We start from the raw sequence: 15060 nt of genomic DNA, 5'->3' as shown, positions 1-15060 counted from the left end.
CGCCTATCGGACTTCACTAGTGGAGTTCCTGCTTCCCTTTCAGTAAGAGATTGACCCAACCCGACACTGAATCCTGCAAAATTCAGTGGACCTGGCCCTATGAACTGAGTGGATTCATCTGGAGACTGGGCAGTCGATATGATTTCTAACTGGTGCTTTGGGTTATATTACGCAAGTCATCTTGGCTCCCATCCTGGCGCTCGTCCCATCTTCTGGCCCATCATGTATCCGCAATTGGCATGGTCACCACACGCGTCATGGCACCGGTGATTTGGCAGGGGTCTCTCAGATAATTAGCTTACAAAGGGCAGATCTTCTGTCAGGTGGCAATTCGTATACGCTTACGATTTGTTCCCTTGCTTGTAGGGCTGAATCTAGCTCATCCACATTTGCATCATGGGCCGAACCTTGGAGACCACTCTCATATGCTACCGGGCCGCTGGGGTAGATGACTGTCGCGACGAACTGGACCCAATCATTCTGTCCATACAGCCCAGCGACGTACAGATGCTATGAGTAGGAGTTGATCCGTGTGATAAGATAGGCGTAAACATATATGACATTGATTATTGAGGACTCGGGGCGGCGTAGTCTAGGTAGACAGTGAACTCCTTCGCCATTGGCCCTACCATTTTGGGCCGAGGGTCCAAGATAGGAAAAGAGCAGCCCCATTTCTGAGGGATCAGAAGTCGATAGACACATGTATAAACCTCTAATTATGATCGGCTTTTCCATACACAAAACAGTTCTTGATCCATGGACCCAAAAAGAATCAACCAGTCCAGGTATTCCGCCGATGTTGCCCCAGCTGGGCAACAGATGTGGCATAGTCAGTACGGTGGTTTTTAGACACCTAGATAGCAACTATACCATGAAGAACCAATGGGATCCAGAGAAAAAATCATTCAAACAACCCAAATTGGATGGGTAAATAAAGCGTATAGATAAAGATTCATCTACAACCGCCTGTGACATTATGTGGACCTTCCAAGCAGACAGATCTGGATGTCGCCTTAGAAACACTACATCATAGTTGGTTTCTTAATGCTAGAAGATTCTATGCGTTGCATCATCGTCATCTCTAGACCCCCGATCATCCCACAAGAGCTTCCACCTCATCACCATGAAGGCTTCCCCTAGACCCGAATTAAGATAAAGGAGTAATCGAGAAAAAAAGGAGACAAATAGTCACTATGGCTAGAAGAATCTAGAGGGTCCACAGCCCTTTCAACTGATCATCCGTGTGACAGTACGTAAGTCTTTGGTACCATCAATACGGCGGCTTTGGTGATGTGCAACGCACACTTTAAAGTAATTGCTGAGGGTACTAATCACAGAGATTGTGGATCTAGCAAGATTATGAGATCTCGGAAAAAAACATCTTCATGATAATACCCAACGCCAGCCATTGACAAGGCCAGTATACTTAGTAATGCAAATACTGGGCAGTAACCAGAGTACCCGGGTACATGGCGGTAATAAGGATCACACAGCGGGAGACCAGGTACCCGATACAGTGTAATGGTGTATTGTTATGATTCTCCCCCAACTCCCATCTCTCCCTCTCTCACTCTTCCCACCCCCACTTGGTCCTCCTCACCTTCTCCTTCTGCATCTCCGCTTCCATCCTCTCCAGTTTTTTTTTTTTCCTTGCTCCTCAAATATTCCCCAGTCTACTCTATCCACATTTAAACATGGGTTCTGAGGTATGTTGCCATTCTGTCCACTCTCCCCACAACTTGACCCCTCCATGAGTCGTCACCGCCATCGCAATCCCACGCACGACCACTTTCCTGTGACTGTTGATCTTCTGGCATATCGGCTAATACGCGTTTTATTATGCAGCGTGAGAAGTAAGCATAGCAAATCCCGAAATATCTTTTTCCCTCTACGTGATACTCACCCCCTCATCAGCAAGACATTCCTCGCGCGGCTCTGCGAGCAGGCCGAGCGCTACGATGGTAAGATTGACACGGGTAATCCATGAGTCTTGGGGCTGACAGATATTGATCAAACTCAGAAATGGTCACCTACATGAAGGTTGGTCGCGTCTATTCTAATCTTTGTTATGGTCCAGGCTAACCGTCTCTTACAGGAAGTTGCCAACGTATGACAAGCCCCCCAGGTCGCATTTGGGGGTAGACACTGACCCAATCTTAGATCGGCGGTGAGCTTACTGTCGATGAGCGTAACCTTCTCTCGGTCGCCTACAAGAACGTTGTTGGCACCCGTCGTGCCTCGTGGCGCATTATTTCCTCCATCGAGCAGAAGGAGGAGTCCAAGCGTTCCGATTCCAATGACCACGTTAACACCATCCATGAGTACCGTGCCAAGATTGAGCTTGAGTTGGAGAAGGTCTGCGAAGACGTCCTCAATGTCCTTGATGAGGCCCTGATCCCCAAGGCCGAGACTGGCGAGTCCAGAGTCTTCTACTACAAGATGTGCGTATTATCCGTAATTTGCCATGAGAGAGATGCGGATGACTGATTTCCGATTATAGGAAGGGTGACTACCACCGCTACCTCGCTGAGTTCGCCTCCGGGGAGAAGCGCAAGGTTGCTGCCACCGCTGCCCACGAGGCCTACAAGGTATGTTATTATGATCTCCTTTTTGACGTTCAGCGATTGACTCTGCTTCCCACAGAACGCGACCGATGTTGCCCAGTCCGACCTCACTCCTACTCACCCCATCCGCCTTGGTCTCGCCTTGAACTTCTCCGTATTCTACTACGAGATCCTTAACTCCCCTGACCGTGCATGCCACCTCGCCAAGCAGGCCTTCGACGATGCTATTGCCGAGCTCGACTCCCTCTCCGAGGAGAGCTACCGCGACAGCACTCTGATCATGCAACTCCTGCGCGACAACTTGACCCTTTGGACTTCTTCTGATAACATTGAGAGTGAGGCCCCCAAGGACGAGGACAAGCCTGAAGAGGCTCCTGCCGCTGAGGAGCAGGCCGAGGAGGCCAAGCCTACCGAGACTGAAGAGTAAATGGTTGCGACAAGCCGATATTATCAAGGGAGGCGTTCGCATTTCTTCCTGGAACGTGGTTAGCAAGTCGCTTTTGTTTTCACCGCAGCGTGGCTGGGTTGGGACCGGCACTTAACCCCCCTTGCACGTGTTCGTGACCGTGTGGGTCGGCCGGCGGAGTTGATATTCGGTTTGACGCGAGCGAAGAAAAGGGGCTGAGTGGAATTTCTCTCTCTTTTACTGTCTCTATTCCCACTCCAGCACGATTCAATGTGTTTATTTTCCAATTCATCCTCTTTGAATTTCTATCTGTCTTCTATCTTAGTGGCATTCGTAAATATATGCCTGAATTCTGGGGCATGACAAGATTTGATATAAAAGGAACACAATAGCCTGGACAATTAACGCAGGTTTGTCTATATATCGGTCTCGCGGACGATCTTGTGATGCATAGCGTCCCAAACTTGTGTCCGCAGCATCACGTCCGCATGCGTTGCACCAGGGACATCTACAATCTCAGTCTTCACCTTGATATCTTTCGACATCCTCCGCGCACTTTCCAGTCCAAAAAAGACATCATTATCCGTCGTAAACCACGTCATAGCAATCGGACAATCCCGGTACAAGCCCGTCAAGACTTCCCTAGTAACCCCCTCGAGACGCTCATATCCCAGACGATAATCAAGATCTACTCTCTCATTCCGAATGTGTCCACGTCCGGTATCCGTTTGCTCAAGCACCAACTTCTTTCTTTCACCGGAGATCACCCAAATCCCCTCGTTCCCATTACCGTCCGCATTCTTCGTCATCAGGCCAGTAACCATATCCGCCAACCACTTAGGAGCAGATCCAGAGTCTAGCTTCGTGATAGCCTTGAACATAAAGACAGGCATCGTACACATAGACTCCATAATATTTGAGCCAGTATAAGCAGCGGGGATATGGGTACAGATCGGAAAGACATGCTCCACTCTCTGTGGGGCATAGCGAGCAAGATCAAACATTTGATAAGCACCCGCCGAGTGTGCCGCAATGCTGAACTGATTGATGTGAAGAGTATCCAGAAGTTCTAGGGTGATGGTGCTTAGCTCGGTGAGGATTGCGAGACTCGTACGGGCGGCATCTTTGCCTTGGACCCATCGGTCTATGCAGATGAGCGATAGGTCTGGATGGGATTCTAAAAATGGTTCGAATAGGCCCATTAGAAAAGAACTCCCACCCGCGCCATAGCAGTAGACTAGGGTGTGTGGGGCGCCTTGGTTGAGATGGACGTAGTAGACTGTTCGGTTTGACTTTGCTGAGTCAAAGGTCTGGACTGTCACTGGGGACATGGTGGTGGTCAGACTTGAAAGCACAAAAACCACAAAGCTGAGAATATTGTCTGATGAGATGATCTTAAAACCAAATTACCCCCATGGCAGCCAGGGCCTAGCCGCACACGGTCCAGCCTCTCTACAGTGCACTAGCTCATTTTCTCTGCTTATTTTGCAGATTCATGAAAAGTTGGTAACTGGGTTTCAAGATTCTTTTATTCTTGTTCTTGACTAATTGGATGAATGGAAATACCAATAACTTGCGTACCTAGACAGATATCTGGTTTCCAGGTGACTGTACTTGAAATGTGACGTTGTACCTTTCATGATCAGAGACTAGTTGTAGAGTAGCATGAGATCTTTTTGTCTTTAGCTAGGAATAATGGAAAACTTGAAAGCAGCAGACGGAATTCCAGGGTATGTCTATAAAGCTCCTAAGTCCTAAGACACAAGCAAGGCCGTGGGGTACAGCATATACCCAGGAAATTTCTTGTGATGGACTCGGTAATACTTTAGAAACCCACGTATCCTGTAATATCATAACATCAAATGGAAATATAATGGTAGCCGATAGAGACAGTGTATCTACGGCATAAATAAGTGGGAATAGGAAGATTGAAAATTGCAGGTCAGGACCCAAATGAGTTCGTTCTATTGTTGTTCATGCTGCGTAGCCAAGGTGTAGGGGATGTACATTGTGCTGGTATTTGAAGGAAAAGGGCGGGGGCAAGGACATAAAGGCCGACAATGGACAGGGAATACCTAATCCATCAGAAAGTTCCTCGTTGCGTAATTTTGGCAAGTCAACTCCTGGATATGATGACAGCCGCCAAGGATCAAGAAAATTGGAAATGATAAAGTCGTCTCTTTACATGAAGTCATCGTCACCGAGGCCATCTTCATCGTAGGTGTTGCTGTCAACCTGGCTATCGCGGTTGGCGACAAGAGAGACCTTGGTCTTGGCAGCCTTGGTCTTCTTGTTACCCTTGTCCGAAGCACGCTCCTCGCGCATCTTCTCATTGCTGGCAGTGGTCAAGGCGCTGGCAATTTTCTTAATATCCGAACTGGGGAGTTCCTTCACCAGGCGGCGAGTGAAGTCCTGTGCCCAGATAGCGTACTGGGGCTTCTTCGAGTGCGGTGTGATCAGAGGAATGAGGGCATCGGACAAGCGAGTGAACTGGTCCTTGGTGGTAGGCTTGAAGAGGGGCATGGCGGACAGGTCGATGGACTTGGTGGGATCAACGTTATCGCTAATGACGATAGCCTTGGGAGCACCGCGGTTACGCTTCATGTCGACCTCTCCAAACAGGTCACTTGCGTGGGCAAGATCGGAGTCGATCTCCTGGCGGCGCAGGCGCTCACGCTTCTCGGCCTCGGTCTCGTCCTCAAAGTCGCTGTCATCCTCGGCGTTCTTTTTCCGCTGCTCGCGGTGCTCTTCCACCCGCTGGGCCTTGGTCTTCTTGTTGGCGAGAGCCTTGGCCTTGGCAGCAGCTTCAGCTTCCTCGGCCTTCTTCGCCTTCTCGCGCTCTACCTCGGAGTCCTCGGCCGCGTCCCAAGAGTCGAGCACCTAGTATTCAAGAAAATCCGTTAGTAAATTTCAAAATTGGAGAAGATGGTAATTTGGTGTGTTGGATGGGCAGGACAATATTCAAGGTCTTACATCTTCCTCTTCCTCGTCGTCGAATCTGCGACGGGGAGCGACGGGGGGCGTAAAGGTCTCCTCCTCCTCCTCCTCATCTGATGAAAAGACAAGGGGTTAGCGCCAGTCCAGGAAAGGTTGGGTTTCAGAGCAAGTTGTTCATGCTCCGCATGACTGAGGGGTGATCTCGATAGTCGCAAATGGATAAGAACGTACCCCACTTTGAAGGCGGCATTTTGGCGAAAATAAAATAAAATTGCTTTATCAAAAGTGAAATGCGATCACAGTGAAGACGCTGGGAAATATAAAGGACGAGAACGAGCCCGCGATCGAAACCTATCAACAAAGAGTGGAGGGGAACAAATTTTATGTGGGACAACTTCCAAGGGTATCGCAGGGTGGGATGTCCACGTGACCCCGGGTTCCTTGGTGCCCGACGGGTGTGATCACTTGTAGTTTCTGCTATGTTCCGTTGGAGACTGGATATGACTTCAATTTTTTTTACATAAGGAAAATGGCTTCGGATGTATCTTTCATTCAGAAGATCTTATTAAATTCATAATCATAACAGATGGCATTTCGCCACGGGGTACTAGGCCATCACAATTTTTCGCCAGTCGTTTTTCCCTCACTTAAGTTGCAGTCACAATATGGCTGCATTTACAGGTTGACCGAAGTGCGGAAGTTCTTGCCAGCGTAGACGGCGTTGTCACCAAGCTCCTCCTCAATACGGAGGATCTGGTTGAGCTTAGCGAGACGCTCGGAACGGGCAGGGGCACCGGTCTTGATCTGGCCGGCGCGGAGACCGACAGCAATGTCGGCGATGGTGACATCCTCGGTCTCACCGGAGCGGTGGGAGACCATGACACCCCAGCCATCGGCGTAGGAGTCCTTGGCGGCCTGGATAGACTCAGTCAGGGTACCGATCTGGTTGACCTTGAGCAGGAGGGCGTTGCAAGACTTGAGCTCGATGGCCTTCTTGATGCGCTGGGGGTTGGTGACAGTCAGATCATCACCGACAATCTGGAAGTCGGAGGTCTTGTAGAAGTAGCTCCAGGCCTCCCAGTCATCCTCAGCGAAGGGGTCCTCAATGCTGACAATGGGGTACTTGGTAGCCAGGGACTTGTAAAGGTCGGCCAGCTGCTCGTAGGTGAGCCACTTGGTGGGGTCACTGTCGGGGTTCTTGAAGTCAAGGTCGTACTTCTTGGCGTCGACCTTGTAGAACTCGCTGGAGGCAACGTCCATGGCAATGTTCATCTTGCCGGTGTAGCCGGCCTGCTCGATAGCCTCGGTGATCAGGTCGAGAGCCTCCTCGGCGGTCTGAATATCGGGAGCAACACCACCCTCGTCACCAACGTTGCCAGCAGACTGGCCGTACTTCTTCTTAGCAAGAGCCTTGAGCTTCTGGTAGACCTCAGCACCCTGGCGGAGAGCCTCGGTGAAGCTAGGAGCGGAGCTAAAGTGCAGCTTGTTAGCGTTTGATCATACCAAGCTTCAAATCTTTGACGGGGTCACATACTCAGGGACGATCATGAACTCCTGGAAGGCCAGACGGCCACCGGCGTGGGAACCACCGTTCAGGACGTTCTGGAAGGGGACGGGGAGGACGAAGGGCTTCTTGGTTCCGGCAAGGTCGGAGACGTGGACGTAAAGGGGCACGCCCTTCTCAGCGGCAGCAGCCTTGGCAACGGCCAGAGAGACACCGAGGATGGCGTTGGCACCAAGGGTGGCCTTGTTGGGGGTACCATCAAGCTTGTTAAGGAACTCATCGACCTTGGCCTGGTCCTTGACGTCAATGTTCTCCTTGATGAGGGCGGGGCCAATGACCTCGTTGACGTTCTTCACGGCCTTGAGGACACCTAATGAAGAGTTCAGGTTAGCCAGACTTGAATTTAGGTGGGAGATGTAATAAATAGTCACATACCCTTGCCACCCCACTTGGTCTTGTCACCATCACGGAGCTCAACAGCTTCGTGCTGGCCTATGATATTGTTGTCAGTATACTTTCCAATACTGCCAATGGGTGCACTCTTCATTGAAGAGTTCAAGGAACATACCAGTGGAGGCACCGGAGGGGACAATGGCACGGTGAAGGCCGGTCTCGGTGACAATGTCGACCTCAACGGTAGGGTTACCGCGAGAGTCGTACACGGAACGGGCGTGAACCTTGGCAATAGGCATTTTGAAAGATATTCTGATTTGGGGAAAAGGAAATCAGTTAGGTTACAAAAAGAGAAGGAAAATCAAAAGGACATTGGGGGTTTATGACAGAGCCAGCGTGTGACTAACGGCGGGGGTGGGAGTTCACCGATGACCCAAAAAGAAAGGGCGGGCACGGAGAGAGGATTGGGAAGGGGTTTGATTTGCTTGAGCTCAACCAAAAGTGCGATTGGCCACAGTAATGGGCACCAGCCAGGTTCTGGTTGGATGCTTTACCTTTTGCTATGGTTGGTTTGGTGTCTCGGTGTGTAGGGGAGAAAGTAGAAGGGGGTGAGGGGCAGTGAGGGATGGCGGGGTATATGTTTATGGCACCACAACTTACCTTGGGGAAAGTAAACAGGTCTAGAAACAGAACCAAATCAAATCAACTTGCTAAAATACGGAAACACCCGATATCTTAAATACCTTTGGCCCAGCCTCATCCCCGGGAAAGGTCAAGCTGGACCTCCGATTCTTTCCAATGCGGCGGTGGGGCTCCACGTCTTTCTCCAGCGCTTGCTGGCTGATCCCGACCGTCTGCGGGTGCTCCAGCTTGCGAGATCTTCCGTCCCTCGGGATTCTGCTTTTATGATGTTATCGTTAGCTCTCGGGTTCGACTAAGCTCCTATGAGATGACGGCATCCGGCCCAAATGTATACCCTCAAATTTAACTCCTCTGCCCCTCTATTACAACTCCCAACGGCTATTTTTATCTGGGTAATAAATGGAAATGTCTAGACAAGATTTAAGAAGGAAAAAAAAAACTCTGCATAGCGTTGTTCTATGGCGTTCCAACCAGGGCAAGCCTATCCATTGGTTAAAGGCGTGTTGCATGTTGCATTCAGAAATAGGAAAGTCCGGCTTTGGATGATTCAATTGATGACGAAACATACATACCTGTTTCCTCAGGTGTCTAGTTTTCCTCTTCGTGGCCTTGTTGCCTGACGAACTGTTAGTGCCTTGGTGCCTGGGGACTTGAAGCATATTATATAAGCAAGGCAAGCAATGATGTAAATCACGTGGATCAAGACGCGCTGTCATGTGACCATGTTGCAGCTCCCTCGCCCGGTGATGAGATGCTGCTGAAGCTCCCCCCAGATTGCATCCGTTTCGTTACTCACTGATTTACTTTTTTTCCATCATCAAATCGCTGGAATCTCGATTCCATCTTGCACTCAAATACCGGTCCACCGACATTCTGATTTTTAACCGCCCATCCCCCGTGTGAATCCCGACCCACCGGCCACAATGGACGCCGGCGACCCTGAGCGGGACCAGGCGCTCGAAGACTATAAAAAGAGCTTGCTCGAGCTTCGAGAATGGGAGGCCAAACTGAAGACTCTGCGCATGGGAATCAAGGATCTCCAACGGGAGTTTGATATCTCTGAAGAGAACATCAAGGCACTACAAAGTGTTGGTCAGATCATCGGCGAGGTGTTGAAACAGTTGGATGAAGAGCGATGTACGTCTCCAGAAGCCCATCTATCCACATTCTACTTGCAATCCAGGAATCTGACCAGTTTTAGTCATCGTCAAGGCGTCATCGGGACCGCGATACGTGGTTGGCTGTCGGTCGAAGGTCGACAAGGCGAAGATGAAGCAGGGCACCCGTGTGGCCCTGGATATGACAACACTCACTATCATGCGAATGCTACCTCGCGAGGTCGACCCCATGGTTTACAACATGTCCTTGGAAGATCCTGGTCAGGTGAACTTCGCCGGAATCGGTGGTCTTAATGACCAAATCAGAGAGCTGCGGGAAGTCATCGAACTGCCATTGAAGAACCCGGAGCTCTTCCTCCGCGTGGGAATCAAGCCTCCCAAGGGTGTTTTGCTCTATGGTCCTCCGGGTACTGGTAAGACACTGCTTGCCCGAGCAGTGGCTAGCTCCATCGAAACCAACTTCTTGAAAGGTGCGTCTTCTTCCTTCACCCCGCCCCAATTCCATGCTTTCTGACCTTTTTCCCTTCGCAGTTGTCTCCTCTGCCATTGTTGATAAATATATCGGTGAATCCGCTCGCCTGATCCGAGAGATGTTCGGTTATGCCAAGGAACATGAGCCATGTATCATCTTCATGGACGAGATTGACGCTATTGGTGGTCGACGATTCTCGGAGGGTACATCAGCAGATCGTGAGATTCAACGAACATTGATGGAATTGTTGAATCAGCTAGATGGTTTCGACTACTTGGGCAAGACAAAGATCATCATGGCTACCAACCGACCGGATACCCTCGACCCGGCCTTGCTCCGTGCTGGTCGTTTGGACCGCAAGATTGAAATTCCTCTTCCCAATGAGGTTGGACGTCTTGAGATCTTGAAGATTCACTCCAGCACGGTTCAAATGGAGGGAGATATTGACTTCGAGAGCGTTGTCAAGATGAGTGACGGTCTTAACGGTGCCGATCTACGTAATGTGGTCACTGAGGCGTAAGTGATCTCCGAAGGTCCATTTCGTTTAAATCTAACTAACATCGCCTAGGGGTCTGTTCACCATCAAGGATTACCGTGATGCCATCAACCAGGATGACTTCAACAAGGCTGTCCGAAAGGTGGCCGAGGCGAAGAAGCTGGAGGGCAAGTTGGAATACCAGAAGCTGTAATTGTATCTAGTTCTGAGCAGATCGTCTAGGCGATCCATGTCTATTAGAAATCTGCTTCACGGAAGACCATACATCCAGGAACTATTGACAGTCTTTAGATCCAGATCTGTAAATCAGCGCTACCATAAACATAGCTGTGGACCTTGAGCCATGGAAGCTAGAGCTCGCATATGTAAAGTTGTTGCCACTATGATGCTTGATGGTTCGTATGTAATCAATGGGGGGATCATCGGTCTCCACTTTCCCCGGCGCTTGCAGCAGTTCATCCTCAAAGCCATTGCCGTGACAAATCTAAACGGAGCGGGGACCTTGAGCTTGCTTTTCGTCTTCAACTTCGCAACTCGCTTGTCCGTGCCACCATACCTTATACGGTAATTTGGCCAAGCGCGTAAGCATTCGGAAGGAGGTCCCGCCCTGAAACTATCGCTGTATTCTTCACATACAGGGATCAACAGGGGACTTGTACTCAGACTCTTTGGTGCTCCCATCGTTCAAGGTATGCTGGCCTCTATGATCAAGGGTTTTATCTCGAGCTCGGCGCTATGGTTACGCATACCAAGAATTGACACCTGCATTAAAGCTGCACAGCAGCACTAGTGACGAACCACTTACGACCACAATCACCCGAAAGTCTCGCGATAGGAAATAAGTTTTCCAAAAGGGCCGACCAGCCCCTTTCAAACCTCGCTCCCATGCGTCTGTACTAGGTGGCGTAACCGATAAAACTGCGGACACCATGTCCTTCCAGGCACCGCTCCCCTCACATTCCCGTTCCCCCCACGACCGGCAAAATTCTCAGGGCTTTGCTGGCCTCGGCTTCTCTTCAAATCAAGTCGGCGGCTTTTTCGAAAACGAACGCACCCTTCCGATGTATAAAGACAAGCCTTACTTCACGCCGAGGCGTACCGCTCCACGGCGACGATGGAAACGCATTGGCAGTCTGTTAGCCTTATGTACTTTGTTTTTTTTCTGGTATAACAAGTCCTCTCTCCCATCTTTGAAGGGCGCGAGCTCTTCAGAAAGAGGGGCACGGCTCTGGAAGTGGGCGCAAACTCTAGAAGATGAAGCACCAGAAACCGTCGATTGGAATGCGCGTCGCGAGAGAGTTCGGGACACCTTCATCGTTAGTTTTGATGCTTACGAAAGAGAGGCATGGGGTAGGAAGTCCTGACGAGAGCAGACTTCATGTGACAAGGCTAATAGTAATCGAACTAGGCTACGATCAATACAGCCCATCTTCTAAGAACCACAAGAACATGGTGGACGGCGGGATGGGTTGGATGATCGTCGATTCATTGGACACCCTCATGATTATGAACCTGTCATCTCAGGTTCGCCATGCCCGTCAGTGGATCTCCACTTCGTTGCGGTATGACCAGGACCATGATGTGAATACATTTGAAACAACCATTCGCATGCTAGGTGGCTTGCTGTCTGCCCACTACTTGTCTACTCACTTTCCTGACCTTGCCCCGGTTGCGGAAGACGATGTCGGTGCTGCTGGGGAAGACCTGTACATTGAAAAAGCCACTGACCTGGCGGACCGGTTGCTTGGAGCATTCGAATCAAATTCTGGTATTCCATTTTCCAGCATCAATCTTAATACGTCTACTGGCATACGGTCACACTCCGATAGTGGTGCCGCATCCATAGCCGAGGCAACCACTGTACAACTCGAGTTCAAATACCTAGCGAAATTGACCGGAGAAGCTGAGTATTGGAGGGTTGTGGAGAAGGTTATGGAGGTTGTGGACGGACAACACCCAGAAGATGGTCTCGTTCCTATCTACATCCATCCAGACTCTGGAGAATTCATCACAAAGAACGTTCGCCTCGGAAGCCGAGGTGACTCCTACTACGGTTTGTCTTCATGCCCACTGACTTTCTGGGTGGATCCAAGCTTATTCGACTTCGGACAGAATACCTCATCAAGCAATATCTCCAAACATCGGAGCAGGAGCCTATTTACAAGGAAATGTGGGATGAAGCAATACAGGGTATTCGCAAACACCTTCTTGCATTCTCTAGAAATGCCAGGCTGATGATCTTGGGTGAACGACCCCGGGGCCTGGACAAGGGCCTTCTCGCCAAGATGGACCACCTTGTATGTTTCATGCCAGGGACAATTGCGCTGGGTGCCACTGGGGGCCAGCCTCTGTCCAAGGCTAGACAGTCCCCTGAGTGGACTCAACAGCGTGAGGAAGAGATCCTAATCTCCCGAGAGCTCATGAAGACCTGCTGGGCAACATACGCAAGCACAGCTACTGGCCTTGCCCCTGAGATTTCCCATTTTCTCCTGGATGAAATCCCAGTCATGATGGCAGACAAATATGCCGATCCTGCCAAATCCACCGCCTCGGCACCCTACGAATTGCAAGGCATCTCCCTTCCACTATCCCGACAGGCAGACGGCATGGAGCCCTGGAGACGGGATATCGGTATTCATCCTATGGACCGCCACAACATCCAGCGCCCTGAAACAGTCGAGTCCCTCTTTTACATGTATCGTATCACAGGCGACGTAATGTATCGCGAATGGGGATGGGAAATGTTCAAGGCTTTCGTCCGCCATACGGCGGTAGTTGAAACTGTGGGATCGACAATCCCCGGGTTAGGTGATCCGCCTCATGAGCGTATCAAGAGCTTCACTTCTGTGGGCAACGTCGAGAATATACCCCCGGAGAAGCGTGACAGAATGGAGAGCTTCTGGCTGTCCGAGACCCTGAAATACTTCTACCTCTTATTTTCGGATCGTGATTTTATCTCGCTTGAGGAGCATGTCTTCAGCACAGAAGCGCATCCACTGCCGCGATTTAAGCCCAGCGGAGAGCTGAAAACAGGGTGGGAGCGGAAGCATTGACCATGAAGCATCCAAGGCGTTTCATTTTATTGCTGTTCTCAATCTTGTCAGATTCTTAGTCACAATTAACAAGCTTTTTGGACCTTGCTAGATATGTTGACTGTACCTTTTTTAGACTGCACTGCCTTGGTCCTTAGTCCAAAACTGCATCGCTGCATAAGATAGCAGTGGACATCACTCGAGCCGGAACATGTACTAATATTTCCATCCTTGGTAAGAAAAAGCCCTGGCTCTAGGCTTTACTCCTGAACTGCCTTTCCAATATTACATTAGCTACATTGAACAATTAGGTACCTGGATATGTTCTCGACAATATCAGTACATTGAAATCCGAACACTATGCCTTATGTAATACTTTGAATGTAATTGTCACACGTCTTGACCACTAGGTGGTGTGCTGACTAAGCCTCCCGTCTTGGTCAGCCACACTAAATTGTCAACCCACACTAAATTGTCATTTTTTTCCCTTTCCATCCCAACTTTCCACCAGAATACGTTAAATATGTCTTCCGAACTCGAAATTCGCTACCAGCGTGCCCTAGCTACCGTTTCTGACCAATCCAAACCTAATATATCGGATTTAGCCCGGTCGTTCAACCTTCTATATCGAACGCTACTCCGCCAGTTCCACGATCGCGGAAAACCTAGATCTAAAAGATCGAACTAAAGAGCGCTAAATATAGTATAAGAAGCTACTTTAATCCGATATATTAAATAGCTTAACGATCTATAGGCACCTTATATACTCCACGATATTAAGCGTTATATAAATTCGATATTAGCATATTCTTAATAACCTCTAATTAGTAAGATATAGTCTAGTCGATTCGTCCAACGTCTTCTAGAAGGGTTCTTTTAGATCAAACAGAAGCCTATAGATAAGAAGAGACTCAAATTAGAGAATATCTCGCGTTTAATAACCTAGTTTAAACACATAAGAGGTTAGATTAAAGATATTAGTCTAAAAAATATCTATAATTTCGATAAAATAGGGTTCTAATTAGGTTAAGAACGACCCTAAAAGGTTATAATATACTATTAATATAGCTTAGAGAAGCTTAGCGCGAAAGATTAAGATTAAATTATTACCTTAGTTAAGTATATTACTATAGATAGCTAGATTATAGTCCTATATTTAATCTTTAAAGGTTCTATATATATAGAGGATTAGTTCTATAATAACCTAGCGCTTAATTAGCGCTATAATATTTAAGTTTCTCTAAATAGCTAGTCGTCTAATCTACTTACCCTTAAATAGCTTTATATATTCTATAAGAATACGAAAAGTCGCGTTAGGATCGATAGAAAACGCGTGCTTTTCTTTAATAGGCATAGATCCTATCTAACCTTTAAATTCCTCGATTTTTACGAAAAAAATTAGATCATTCTAATTAGCTTTCGACCCTATATATCCTATTTTACTTAACCTTTAGATCAAAAGCTATTTTTAAGTCTAAAATAGTATTTCTAGAAGG

At 48.8% G+C, this 15060-nt stretch overlaps 6 protein-coding genes across 6 annotated transcripts; 3 read left to right on the top strand and 3 right to left on the bottom strand.

The window, feature by feature from the left end:
- Positions 1-1694: 1694 nt before the first annotated feature.
- N7503_010901 (14-3-3 adaptor artA-like protein) lies at positions 1695-2991 on the top strand (the record flags this gene model as incomplete). Its single annotated transcript, XM_057070447.1, has 8 exons — positions 1695-1706; positions 1846-1853; positions 1915-1961; positions 2021-2040; positions 2096-2107; positions 2161-2441; positions 2501-2588; positions 2644-2991. The coding sequence occupies 8 exons, from the start codon at positions 1695-1697 to the stop codon at positions 2989-2991; spliced, it is 816 nt and encodes a 271-aa protein (XP_056917058.1).
- A 395-nt stretch (positions 2992-3386) lies between these two features.
- N7503_010900 (alpha/beta fold hydrolase) lies at positions 3387-4301 on the bottom strand (the record flags this gene model as incomplete). The annotated part of the gene is made up of 1 exon (XM_057070446.1): positions 3387-4301. The coding sequence occupies one exon, from the start codon at positions 4299-4301 to the stop codon at positions 3387-3389; it is 915 nt and encodes a 304-aa protein (XP_056917057.1).
- An 831-nt stretch (positions 4302-5132) lies between these two features.
- Positions 5133-6170, bottom strand: N7503_010899 (eukaryotic translation initiation factor 3 subunit J). The gene is made up of 3 exons (XM_057070445.1): positions 6139-6170; positions 5944-6020; positions 5133-5850 (listed from the first exon to the last, which is right to left on the bottom strand). Exons 1-3 carry the CDS (start codon positions 6155-6157, stop codon positions 5152-5154), a joined length of 795 nt encoding a protein of 264 aa, XP_056917056.1. The 5' UTR covers positions 6158-6170; the 3' UTR covers positions 5133-5151.
- A 270-nt stretch (positions 6171-6440) lies between these two features.
- Positions 6441-8501, bottom strand: aspf22 (enolase acuN). Its single transcript, XM_057070444.1, has 5 exons — positions 8465-8501; positions 7980-8358; positions 7847-7903; positions 7442-7781; positions 6441-7378 (listed from the first exon to the last, which is right to left on the bottom strand). The coding sequence occupies exons 2-5, from the start codon at positions 8101-8103 to the stop codon at positions 6583-6585; spliced, it is 1317 nt and encodes a 438-aa protein (XP_056917055.1). The 5' UTR covers positions 8104-8358; positions 8465-8501; the 3' UTR covers positions 6441-6582.
- An 868-nt stretch (positions 8502-9369) lies between these two features.
- rpt4 (proteasome regulatory particle base subunit RPT4) lies at positions 9370-10725 on the top strand (the record flags this gene model as incomplete). Its single annotated transcript, XM_057070443.1, has 4 exons — positions 9370-9583; positions 9648-10034; positions 10096-10552; positions 10605-10725. The coding sequence occupies 4 exons, from the start codon at positions 9370-9372 to the stop codon at positions 10723-10725; spliced, it is 1179 nt and encodes a 392-aa protein (XP_056917054.1).
- A 736-nt stretch (positions 10726-11461) lies between these two features.
- Positions 11462-13585, top strand: N7503_010896 (glycoside hydrolase family 47 protein; the record flags this gene model as incomplete). The annotated part of the gene is made up of 3 exons (XM_057070442.1): positions 11462-11882; positions 11941-12585; positions 12645-13585. The coding sequence occupies 3 exons, from the start codon at positions 11462-11464 to the stop codon at positions 13583-13585; spliced, it is 2007 nt and encodes a 668-aa protein (XP_056917053.1).
- Positions 13586-15060: the final 1475 nt, after the last annotated feature.

This window comes from Penicillium pulvis (assembly GCF_028828015.1).
Source record: "Penicillium pulvis strain IBT 33274 chromosome Unknown scaffold_8_segment0_segment0, whole genome shotgun sequence".
NCBI lineage: Eukaryota > Fungi > Ascomycota > Eurotiomycetes > Eurotiales > Aspergillaceae > Penicillium > Penicillium pulvis.
This window is presented reverse-complemented; position numbering and strand designations above follow the sequence as displayed.

Excerpts from the sequence above, each read along its gene's own strand:
- aspf22 (XM_057070444.1), bottom strand. The coding sequence starts at position 8,103 with ATGCCTATTGCCAAGGTTCACGCCCGTTCCGTGTACGACTCTCGCGGT. Across the intron at positions 7,904-7,979 it reads CCCCTCCGGTGCCTCCACTG|GCCAGCACGAAGCTGTTGAG; the intron begins GTATGTTCCTTG and ends ACAATATCATAG. Across the intron at positions 7,782-7,846 it reads GACCAAGTGGGGTGGCAAGG|GTGTCCTCAAGGCCGTGAAG; the intron begins GTATGTGACTAT and ends ACTCTTCATTAG.
- N7503_010899 (XM_057070445.1), bottom strand. Across the intron at positions 5,851-5,943 it reads ACGACGAGGAAGAGGAAGAT|GTGCTCGACTCTTGGGACGC; the intron begins GTAAGACCTTGA and ends CTTGAATACTAG.